Source organism: Diabrotica undecimpunctata, chromosome 6, assembly GCF_040954645.1.
Source record: "Diabrotica undecimpunctata isolate CICGRU chromosome 6, icDiaUnde3, whole genome shotgun sequence".
In the NCBI taxonomy this organism is placed as follows: Eukaryota; Metazoa; Arthropoda; class Insecta; order Coleoptera; family Chrysomelidae; genus Diabrotica; species Diabrotica undecimpunctata.
In genome coordinates this window covers 108,723,773-108,737,080 of record NC_092808.1, presented here as the reverse complement: position 1 = coordinate 108,737,080, position 13,308 = coordinate 108,723,773, and the positions used below count along the sequence as shown (strand labels likewise).

The 13,308-nt window shown below is 32.1% G+C and overlaps 1 protein-coding gene across 1 annotated transcript in view; it reads left to right on the top strand.

Moving 5' to 3' along the window:
- The window catches only part of LOC140443712 (cytochrome P450 6j1-like), an 80,294-nt gene that overhangs the window by 39,663 nt on the left and 27,323 nt on the right, over window positions 1-13,308 (top strand). Inside the window, exons 3-4 of the mRNA XM_072535098.1 lie at window positions 1,414-1,703; window positions 8,242-8,443. Of these exons, the coding sequence (XP_072391199.1) occupies window positions 1,414-1,703; window positions 8,242-8,443 (492 nt within the window). The remainder of the gene's footprint in view (window positions 1-1,413; window positions 1,704-8,241; window positions 8,444-13,308) is intronic.

The window sequence follows — 13,308 nt, the reverse complement described above, 5'->3', positions numbered from 1 at the left end:
GTAGCAAAAAAATGGAAGACTTGCAAAATCTACTATCTACTAGACAATGTTAATAATGCAAGTATAGTAATTGGACTGGCAACAAATCCACAAATTCAAAAGTGGAATCCACATATAGAAATAAAAGCAAGACTAGAATAGGCTAGAAATATGTACAATAAATCGAAGCAAATTATCTATACCGGACACCAAGCTTAGAGATCCAAATTAAAGTTAATCAATGCTACATTTGGTTAGTCCTTCTGTATGGAGTTGAAGCCTGAACATTAAAATTAAATACCTGGGCGGCTAGAAGCCTTGGAAATATAGCTTTATCGCAGAGTGGTCAAAATAACATTTACACAACACATAGAGTCAGAAGTTATATCAACGATTAAAAAAAGAAAGACCTCGTACTTGGGCGACAATAAGAAATGATAAATATAACCTGCTACGAATAATTATTAAAGGAAAGATAAGAGCCAAACAGAAGTAGGCAGAAGAGCCATGTCATGGCTTCGCATTATCAGAACTTGGACGGGCATAAACGTTCAACAATTACTAAGAGTGGTACAGAATATAGAACATTTTGATGTAGTTATCGCAAAGTAATGGAGTGCACCAAAAGAAAAAGAAGAAGAGTAAGTCAATAATTACATATCGAGGATACGTCATTTATGTTTTAAAATAACATACATATAAAACCAGAATTCGGTGTTAATATTAAAAGTAAAATAAATAGTAATGTAAATGTCAGATCTTGTGATAATGACGGAATATTATTATGAGGTGTTTTCCTGGTTTTTTCCTCATGATTCACCATGGAATCATTAACAAGAGAATTTTACTGTCATCATGACATATGGCTGTCTTTTTAAAAACAAATTATATGCTATGATTGTTGTGACAGATATTCATGAGTTAAAGTTGATTTCATTTAATCGAATGAACTATTTTAAAATAGAGTCGTCACAGGAACGCAACTCAAAAATATTGTCAATATAATTTTAGCAACAATTCAATATAATAATACAATACAAATTAAGACGCAGTATTTAAAAATGACAATATACATAACTTACTTAATCATATGTTTAATTTACCATGACAATAATATTAATAAAAAAAATAATAATATTATTAATAAATATTAAATATATTTACAAAAGGAACATTTTTATTCTCGAGAGAGAAAATATATATTCTGTCTCTCTCTTACCTATATCTTACATATGTAATGATTTTGCCGATTCACTCCCGTACAAATTTCCAACGTCGAACGCGCGTATAGAAGTATAACTTCAATAACCGCTATGAATTTGTTTTAAAGCTTTTGGGGCGACTCTAGTGTAGAGAAAGAAGTAAGCACCAAATTTGTTAATTTTTTATTAAAATACTTGACAATATTCTCACGATATAAATTATTGTTTTTAGATAAAAGGCATGTACCAGTATCTTGAAAAATCCAGTCAACAAATGGTCCAATATGTAACGAATGAAATTAGAAATTCCCAACCTCTTGAGGCAAGGGAAATATTTGTAAGGTTTACACTTAACAATGTTGCAGCTTGTGCCTTTGGGTTAGAGGGTAAAAACTTTGAGCAACCAGTATCATATTTTCGAGAACTGGCTGACAATTTTATGTCACCGCAAAGTTTAAAGTCCAAAATAAAATGGGCACCATTCTTCTTATGTCCAGAAGTTTTAAAGTATTTTAAATGGAAGTAAGTTTTGGTATAATAATTTTAAAGTAGCTATTAAGTGCTTAGAAATGTAACATTAAAGTTTACTTTGACAATATTGTCGCCAGATTTTAATATCTCTGTTCCGACACTCCACACATATTTTTTATTTTTTTATTTAGTATTTTATTAATTATTTCTTTTTATATCTACTTAATTAACAAGTGTGTGTATTTGTGTGTATGTGTTTTTGTTACGTAAGCAATACGGAACTGTAAACACCGCATCTAGCATACTTAAGGGACGCGAAACTATTTCGGCGTACACAGACTCAGTCTTTGTATAATCAACGCGAGATAAACAGATTAATTTTATGATAAACAATGATATAACGGTATATAACCTGCCACTCAGTGCAAATGGACGCTGTCCAACCAGTCAAGAAATTCTACATAGTCCAGTTCACTTGAAAGAAGCATTTATTCATCATAGCACGTATCGATAACTTACATACACACACACAATGTCCAAAGTAATTGATAAATTTGCACCAACACCATTTAAACATTTGGTAATTATTAGATTCTGATAGTTAATAAGTACAATCAAACCATTCCAATAATACAATTATACTGAACTAGTAAATTTAATAGTCATTAAATTTTTAAAATAATAAACTTTTTGAATAGAATCCAAGTAAATATCAAGATCTGGTGCACTTCTGACCTGACATCATGTTTTTTAGTATACCCTGAATAAATATTGATGGCGTGCTATATACATTATATCAGTCGCCTAGATTCAAAACCCGACAAGTCACAATTTTTTCAAAACCTTTTTTATTAGATATAAGAATTTGAAATACATAAACCTACAAGTCCATAATACATTTATCAAGCAAATCTCGACATATCCGATAATTATAGGGTCCCAAAAATGTACCTTCCCTACTGACACACACACACACACACACACACACACACACACACACACACACACACACACACACACACACACACACATTAACACACGAGGTGATCAACCCTACCCCTAGGAGCATGTGTATAGCAATATAAGAAAGGGATCCACATGCTCGAAGATCAAACCGGTCACACCTCGCTAGTCGAGATGGTACCTATCTGACCCCCAGGCTTTTCCTCAACCCCTCCTCAGCGTATAACTAACGTGAGGAGGCGTATGATCTTAGAATTTACTAAGGTACTTTGGGTAATGAAGTACCTTCCGTTTTTAGCAGTTGTGGTTATGCCACCTGACTGTAGGGGTAGCCTAAATGTCGGCTTTTCTCCCTATTTACTTTCTTCTTCTTCTTTTGGCATCATAACCCTGGATGGGTCTTTGCTTGTCTCGCTATGTCCTTCCATTCAGATCTCTTTTGTGCCCTTCTTCTCCATTGTCTTATGTTCATTGTTTTCAGGTCGTCTTCCACGTCATCCAACCATCTCGTTCTGGGCCTTCCTTTTTTTCGCCTTCCTATGGGCTTCCATTGTAACATTTTCTTTGTTGTTTTTGCATCGTTTTGTCTCTGCACATGTCCCAGCCATGACAGTCTTTGACTTTTCACAAATCTTACAATGTCATAACCTTCATTTAACTCATTAACCTCGTCGTTTCTCCTGATTCTCCATGTGCCATCTTCCTCTTGTACCGGGCCATATACTTTCCTCAGTATTTTTCTCTCGAATGTCCTGAGTTGGGCTTTATCTTTTTTCGTCATTACCCAAGTTTCACATCCATATGTTACTACGGGTCTAATCAGTGTTCTGTAGATAGTTATTTTGGTTCTTTTGTCTAATAATTTCGATGTCATCAATCTTTTATTAGCATAGTATGTACGATTCCCGCTGGAAATACGTGTATTAATTTCGCTAGTTACGGAGTTATTCTGATTGATTTCTGTGCCGAGATATGTAAAGGCATCCACTCCCTATTTACTTTACTGTTTCTATTTATTTGTCTTAACGTCGGGACTAGGGTCCCTAAAAATTTCGTGTGTTCTGATCAGAGAGTCCCCAGCCGTGACTGGCGGCTCTCCGATCAGAAGTGTTTGTGTGTGCTCGTTCGCTCAGCCGACGATTTGACAAAACGGATTTTGTTCTCCTCGTCGGCTGGGCGTCCGAAAAGATGGGCCGGCCATCAAGCCCATGTTTGCCGCACATAGTCTCAATGCTCGGAGTTCGCGATTTTTCTATGCCTGAAGGGCCTATGCCTATAGGCTTTGACTATACTATTATTTGCTTTTTATTTTTAATTCATAACTGTATGTAATTGACATACAGTTTTTTCCAAACATTTTTTCCTCGGTTTATTAATTATCTCCGTTCTATATGGCGATTAGCCACATAATCAGATGATATAATTTCCCGGTTTATGGATTAATTTTGTTCTGTTTCTATTGTAAATTCAATGACTATAAAGTGAATTAATATACGATAAAAATTGGTCGAGTTGCCTGTTAGTTCCTGTGAAACATACCAGTACGTCGTCTACGTATCTCCACCAATATAAAAACTGATTGAATATGGGATGTTTTGAAATCTTTGTCTCTAGATGACCCATAACAATATCTGATAGCAATGGGCTTAGAAGATTGCCCATTATAAGTCCTGCACGGTTATTTGTATATATTTGATTATTCAATTCAAAGTAGTCCTGGTTTATGCAAATTTCAAGAAAATGTTAAATTTTAGATGTTATGATTGGATTTATTTACGCAAGCACTTGAAAACTTTACAGAAGGGATCAAGATAAATCGTGAAAATATAAATAACATCTGTTATGCTGACGATACAGTCATTATCGCTGAAAGTGAGACAGACCTGCAGACGTTACTAAGCACAATTTGTAATACTGGGGAATAGGTCGGTTTAACAAGAAACATAAAGAAAACAAAAACCATTGTTATCAGTAAGAGGGGCAAGGTCATTACAAGAATCCAGATAAAAAATGAAGATATTGAGCAAGTGGACAAAATGAAATACTTAGGAGTCTGGATTACGGAAGATCTGAATCCGAAATTAGAAATTCGCTCAAGAATAAAGCAATTAAGAGACGGTTTTTTTTAAATGAGGAAATTTCTGAGTAAGCAAAGACGTATTCTGCAAATCCGGCTTTTTAGGAGAATTTTGAAGATACCATGGACCGATCATATTACGAACGAACGAAATGGTATTGCACAGAATGGGAAGAGACAAAGAACTTTTGACCACCATTAAAAGGCAAAAGACAGCATATTTGGGGCACCCAATTAGAAATGATAAGTACGAGTTGTTACAGCTGATTATGAAGGGTAAAATCGAAGGAAAAAGGAGTCCTGGCAGACGACAAATATGCTGGCTGAAAAACATTCGCGACTGGACCGGATTAAACACACAGACGTTCTTAAGAAAAGCAGAAGATAGAGACTAATTTGCAATGATTATAGTCAACCTTCATTAGTGGAGATGACACTTGTAGAAAAAGAATGATTGGATTTGTAATATTATGGTCTAAAAGGTTTTTACAAGAATAAAAGTGTCTGTAGGAGGAATACTAGGAAAAAGATTTTTTACGTCAAATAAAATTAATCTGAAGTTGTTAGGTAATGGAAAAGTTATGTAAAATTTAGGTGAAAACTTAGGGTCTTCTAAAATAATCTCTAACAGCTTGTTTGAAAGTTTATATGACGGAGCTGTATAAAAAGAAACTACAGATCTTATTGGGTGATCCGGTTTGTGTAGTTTAATAAAAAAGTATAATTCAGGAGGCTGTGAGTTCATGATATTGAAGTATTTCTGTTCTGTTGGACTTAATATTGATTTTGAATTTTCTAACGCTAGCTTAATTTGTTTTTGATACTTTAAGTTTGAGTTTGATTTGTTTTTGATACTATTGAGTATTGAGTAATAATATAAGAAAAATATTATGGTTTAGTAAGTAACTAACAAAAAATATAAACCATAACATAATGCAATGAATGTATCACTAAATGTGATAATATGGAAATATCATTATTTCCTTAATAAAATACAAGATTCCTAAAATTATTTTTATTCAATAAATAACTGACACAAAACAGAAAGCAAAACAATATACCAATAATGAAATAATTTTTAGATTGTTATATCAACAGTATTCTAAGCCAGCAATTTTTATTCCTGCCTGTTGTTAATAAAACATTGCTAACTGCCGATCGTGCCGCGCAGTTATTAATAAGTAAAAGGCCATTTGGGTTAGTTACAAAGGTAAAATAGTAGGCTTTGAAAAAATGACAGTGTTCATATTGCAGTTTTAAAGTACGAAGAATATCATTGCCTGCATTTTTTCTAAATAAGTTTTTTGGATATCTTGAACCACAATTGAATTATCAACCGATGTCATACTAAAAACTCACCCTGTATATATATATATATATATACATATTATATATATATATATATATATATATATATATATATATATATATATTAATGTGACATTAAAAGTCTGAGGTGCGCCAAGCAATTAATTAGCTAATCAATTAATCAATTAAACTTATTTAAATGATGCAATTATGATTCTATCACACTATGTTATTTTCTTATCTCAGGGTTATTTTCGTGCTTCATTATCTATGCTTTATATATGATAGGTAAGGTCCAAAGAATACCGGAATAATAAAAAAATATATGATACAACATTATATATTGAAATAAAATTCACACTCAAATATCTTCAATAAAAAATATCTCATATAATGATTATCAAAATTTTGTTCTACGTACGTGAACCTTCAAAAATTAATGGTATATACAATATAAATTAAAATTTCAAATCAAAATTGTTGTTCTAAATCTCCTGATCAAAATATTCCTATCTTTTCTAAATCAATTGTTAAAAAATGTGTTGTTAATAAAGAAAAACTGACGAATGGTAAAACTATCTCTCTGATGATGAGTTGTCCAAATCCTTGTTTCTTGTAGCCTACACTATATAGTCTTAGCAGTTTCCTAGGTAATCAACAATCTTACAACAAATTCTTGCGAGCCTATCGTCTTTAATGATCTCCTTTAAATGCACGGATCGTTCAAATGGTGCTAGCCTCTTCTCCTTTCGATAAACTGAATCTCTCGTTCCGGCCTGAACAGTGACTCTTGGAAAATAAGTAGAAAAATATAACTTACAATATTTTACTGGATCAGCTTCCGTCAGATACACTTACTTCAAGAAAACTTACAAACATTCACTTCTACTGCTTACTACCTCTAAAGAACCACCAGAGAACAACGACTGTTTAGCTTGAACCCTTGGAAAAACAACTGATTATCTTTTCTCTCTCAAAAATCTAGCTAAACTCTCATTCCTACATACCTATCCCACTTTTTTCAATCTCCTCCAATCAAAGTTCGTCACACTTATCCCCATCTACCATTTAGATAACAAACAACAATTTTACCTACAATTATAAATTTCCTAAAAACTATTAACATGCTAATCGGTTTCTACAAATTCTTAAGAACTAACGGAGAATTATATTTTCTAAATATTTCTATTCTATTGTGTTATTCACTGTATATCGACGTACAAGTCTATTTGGAAAACCCGCTCGCATTGTTCACGATTTCACTAAGCTCAGTCACGTCACTCGAATATATTTTACAAAGAAAATAATTTATGCATTTCTTTAAATTTTGTTTACTATAGGTAATCCAGGATAATGGACTTTAAAATTTCTTCGAAATATCTTTTATAGTTTATTAGTTGAATTATTATATTTTGTACTTTGAAATATATTAAAAGCAAACCAATATTATTTTCAATTTTACATACCATAACAATATATATATATATATATATATATATTGAAACTTCAAATGTATAAAAAACGAAAAAAAAAACGGTAGGGAAACCAATTCGTAAAACCTTCCGAATACGAATTGGTATCAACAATCTGTTATAAGTTTATTTCTTTATCTTTTTGTCTTCAGACAGTCGGGTAGATACAAAATTCTACACGAAAAATCAAAGAATGTGTCTATTTGTCCAGGCTATTTCTCACTTCGAGTGGTGGCTACAAAAAGTGACATCTATTTTAATGGTTTTAAACGAAACCTTTTGATGTCTTTTTGTGCTACACCAAAACAAGAGCTTTGCTACGGCTTCGACGAATTTAAATGCCAAATATATAAATAGATTGCAAAAGGAGCGCAATTCGTCAAACTTTGCGTGTACGAAAGCGCGAATGAAATTGGTTCACTGAGTTATGTCCATGTATATAACTATGAGTGTCCAATTTATAGATCAATAAAATAAAACTATAATGACGATTTAAAAATTTTCAAAATTTATTCACAAAGATAGTTTATAATAAACTTTAATCAACAAGACTTATCCAGTAAGGGATAAAAAAACGCCGATATGAAACTTTTGTTATTAAATGTGTAAATCTAAACGAAGTCAGCAATGTGTTCGTTGTTTATAATTTTTTTATTGAAAGGTTATTGGAAATATAATACAAAAAAAACTTATAATAAGTAATCTATAAATAGGACACTCTCTTATAATGCGTTAATTCTTGTCTTTGGTTAATTTTTTAATACTTTAGACTAATACCTGAAGACGTGGAAGACAAATTAATTGAACTCATCAGAGGATCTTTGAACTACAGGAAAGAACATAAAGTAGTAAGAAATGACTTTTTGGATGTGATTAGTAATTTACCAACTGAAAACGGTTTGTTTACTGAGATAGATATTGTTGCTCACGCGGCCAGTTTCTTTAGCGATGGATACGAAACTAGTTCTAGGGTAAGTTGTAGAATAAGTCATAAAATTGTAATTTAAGTACAAAACAAATTAATATCTACAAATTGTAATTTTTTGCCTAAATTTTTTGTTTTATTTTTATTTATATTCACGAATTACAGTTGTAATACGGTACTGGACACTACTATAATAAGTAATAGTACTCCACCCCACTTGCTGTGTCTCTTGGTTGCTTTTGTTTTTTCCATTTCTTTTTGTCCTTGTACTGGAATTTCCAGTTTTTAACATTCAGTGTCTTTATATCTACATCATCCAGCCATCTTCTTTTAGGCTTTCCTCTACACCTGGGCCATAGTGGTGTCTAGTTAGTTATACTTCTTAGCATATCTAAGTGTGAGCGTTTATATGTCCTATACACTCTTAGCGAAGATATTTATGTATCTGACTAAATTGTCTTCTTTATTTTTTCTTTAATTTTAGCATTTGTTTTTATTTATATTTCTCCTTATCTTGTTACAGTCTATACCAGTATCGTTCTCATTGTTTTTCTTTTAAATTTAAATAGGCTGTCTTCCTCTTTCTTGTTAATCGTCGTTCCATCCCATATGTAACAACAGGTCTTATAAAATATATATATATATATATATATATATATATATATATATATATATATATATATATATATATATATATAATATATATATATATATATATATATATATATATATATATATATATATATATATATATAAATTAATCTTTTTTCGCTTACTTAGAGCCTTGCTTCCTAACAGGTTTCTATTCATTCAATATGTTTTTTTTCCTTTCAGAATTATTTTCCTAATTTTTTTTTCCAGTTTTTTCTATTTTTACTTCCACGTAGCTAAAGGTAGATACAGTTTCGAATTTGTGGTTTAATGTTATTAAATATTTCTGAGTTATTGTGTCGTCCTTCATTATCGTCATGGATTTTGTTTTGTGGTGGTTTATCTTAAGCCCTATTTTCTTTAATTCCTTATATAATTTTTTAATTGTTTTTAAGTTTTTAAGTGTCATCTTCGTCTTTGCTATGATGACTTGAACATCTGCATATGCTAATACTTGAAGTTAATCTGTAATATTGTTTTTGTTTATAAATATTTTTCTCCTCAATATTGCTTTTATTATTAGGTCAAAAAATGTCGTAAAGATAGAGTCGTCTTGTTTTACGCCTTTGTTTACTTTGATCTTCTTATAAGTTGTTCCGTTGAAACTTATATTTGCTGTGGTGTTCTATAGAATTACTGTTAGCATATGTCTCAATTTTTCTGGGATTCCTGGATGCTCTAGCTCTTTCATCATTTTTTTCTGATTAATTGTAACAAAAACCTGTAAACAGGAAAAAAAGTGCAAGCCAGAAATAAATGGCTAAGAACAGATAAAGAGAAGACAGAGAAGAATATGAAAAATTAAGAAGGAATGCTAAGAAAGTGATAAAGCAAAATAAAAGAAGATGGGTAGACAAAAAGATGCAGGAAATAGAGCCGGAAAGAACAAACAGAAATACGAAAAGTTTTTACAAAAAGATTAAAGAACAAAACAAAAAATACAAGGGCAAAACAAACGGAATAAAAAATAGAGAGGGAATAGTGATAATAGAGGACCAAGAATACAAGCAAGTATGGATTTGCGGTTTAACCCCACACTGGGGTGTATAGCCATTATATATATATATATATATATATATATATATATATATATATATATATATATATATATATATTTATATATATTTATATATATATATATATATATATATATATATATATATATATTGTTATGCTATTTAAATTGTATTATATTGCTTACTTAGGAAAAATCCTGTCTATATTTATTAAATGAACTAATCTCCAATTAATCACAATAAATCAGCATTAATTAATTACAATCTCAGGCTATTTAAATTGTACGATTTACCTTTGATCGTGGATTCAAAATATTTTCCAATTGGCGTCCTAATCGGGATAGGTAATATGACCTGAATAAAATACATAGAATTTCAACTGAACTATATGTGAGATGTCCTTTAGTTTAATGAAATTTTATATAACAATAAATCCTGTAATATTTGCAATATACTAACTTTAAATATATGAGAAGTTGTTTTCTATCATGGACCCAAATGTTATTTTACATTGATTTTTAATATGTGTTATAACTAAGCTCTTTTTATAATTCCTTTTTTTTTAAGTGATCGCAAAATTAACTGTCTCTATTATTTATTCAATTTATTTAATTAATAAATGAAAATCACACTCCGGCTCTAATGAAATTTGACTGACCTTTCCTTCTCTGCCGTTGCAATTCTATGGCCACGCCACAACAAAAAAATCCTTTCTCTGCTTCTGCTCCTATTGTGGTCCAGATGACGTACACCTTTCTCCTATCTGTCCTTGTATCTCCAAATGTTTCCGGCTTCGTCTGCTATTAATATTCTTATGCCCTTTGGTTTTCTATCTCTCTGTACCCCGTTCCTCACACTGGTCAGCTTTTACACCGCAAATAAACACACCCGGTAAATTACGTCTTCGGGACTTCAAACAAACACAAATCACAAAGCTCCTTCCTTCTTGGACGACGAAAACTGACTGTCTCACCTTTTTTTCTCTCTCCTATCTCATAGCCAAAATCAACCTCCTTGCATTCAAAAATTGACCAATAAAAATCATCCACCTCTTGTGACGTATATCGTTACCACCCAACTCTCTCTATAAAACGTCATTCGGGTAATTCCAGAAAACAACCTTCTTTAATTATTCTAACTAAATCTATCTGCTTTACAAATATTTCTTACTAATAGCTACAAACGATACCTGTTTTTCAATTCAACATCTTTTGTTAATAAACTTTTACCGATATAATCTTTCGGGGAGAAAACCACCGCAAATCCCGGTCTATTGTTCAACACTTTCTATATACACTTTTATTCCGGGTAAATCCATTCCACAATAACCGACTTATTTAAATTTCTTATCGATAATATTTGAAAGTCTTGTCTCTGAGGCCTAATGAACAATTCTTCGAACAACTTAAAATACATATTTCGTCTTATACAGGATGTTTGAAAATTTATATGCCCGTGTCTTTATGAAATATCAATAATTTTAATTTTTATTTAAGTAATAAAATTTGTATATCGGTTTTTTTATTGCTTATGGACATTCAAAAGTACAACAAATCCCCGCCTTTGTAATCGATAAAATTTATCAATTTATGCAACTAAATTTTCTCGAGGCAAAATAAACGCACTTCCTGTATGCTAGCTGTACTTATGCTACGTATTATCCTATCCTACTATCTACTTTATACAAATTTAAATCTTCATTCGTGATATTTATATACATCATGGATATTATAAATACCTCTGATCTTTTCAGAATCCATATGTTTCAACTCATAGCTGTTTACTCCACCTTCGTTGTTTACTATGTATGGCCCTTCGAAAACAGGCATCAATTTTGCGCAAATACCGGTCTGAAGATTTGACACTCTTAATGCTCTTACCATTACTTTGTCACCCTTTTGGAAAGTTACTGGTCTTCGTTTCCTATTATGACCCTGTCTCTGGATGTATTTCTCATTGCTTCTTCTTAATCTCCTCTGAACGGTTTCTATAACCTGTCGATACTCTCTTTGTTCTGGATCTTCCCACGGTCTTATTGGCATGACGCCTTTCATGATGTATTCTGGTGTTTCTTTCGTTACTGTACTTGGCATGGAATTTAGGTACATCTCTATTTCTCCCAATTTTCTGTCCCATCGCCGATGTTGACCATCCGTTGCAATGCGAAGAAATTTCGTTACCTCTTGTATAAATCGCTCAGAAGGATTACTTTGGGGATGCCTGATGCTTACAAAGTTCGTCTCGATTCCCCGTTCTCTAAGCTGTCCCTTGAAACGATCATTTCGGAAGTACGTTGCATTGTCTAGTAAAATTTTTCTTGGGGTTCCTACCGTAGCGATGAAATTGTCTATTTTTCTCAATATTTCTTCCCCTTTTGTGGTGCGGCAACTATATAATTTTACGTATTTTGAGAACACATCCACCATCACCAGAATATGCTTGTTCCTTTGCGTGGTCACAATTAGATCGCTTAACATGTTGATGGCTATAATGTCCAGGTTGTTCCGGGATACAATGCTCTTTGCAATATTTTCGTTTTTAAAATTCCTGCTCTTGTATTTCTGGCATACTTCGCATTTCTGTGTGATCTCTTTTGCAATGCGGTAATCTTGTCGACTGATGTAGTTTTCCCTAAATACAAGCCATACCTTTCTACTGCCAATATGTCCATTTTCCTCGTGTAGTTTCTTGATGATTCTTTCTGCCAATGTCGGTGTCACTAAATATAATTCCTTTCCGTCTATTCTCTTAAAAAATATCTCGTTTTCTAGCTCTGCTCTTCTCTTTTCTCTTTCTTCTAGGCCTTCCTGGTCGGTCCTTATCTCATTTAACGAAAATATCCCTTCGTCTTGTGTCAGTATATTCAATCCCACATGTAATGTAATTGTCTCCTTTTTTCCTGTATCTTCGTCCCGTGTTAAAGCGTCAGCTATTATGTTGTCTTTCCCTTTGATGTATCGAAATTGGAAATCATACTCTTGTAAAAGCAGAATGCCTCTGTGTATTCTGTTATTCACCAATCGATTCTTCATGATGTGTATCAATGCTGCATGATCCGTTTCGATGGTGAATTTAGCTCCCAATAAGTAAAACCTTAATTTGTTTACGCAAAATAGTACACTGGCGAATTCCAACTCGGTGACACTGTATTTTCTCTCATGTGTTTTAGTCACTCGAGATATAAAACATATCGGAACCTCTTGGCCGTTTTGTATTTGCGACAACACTCCTGCAAATTTCTGTA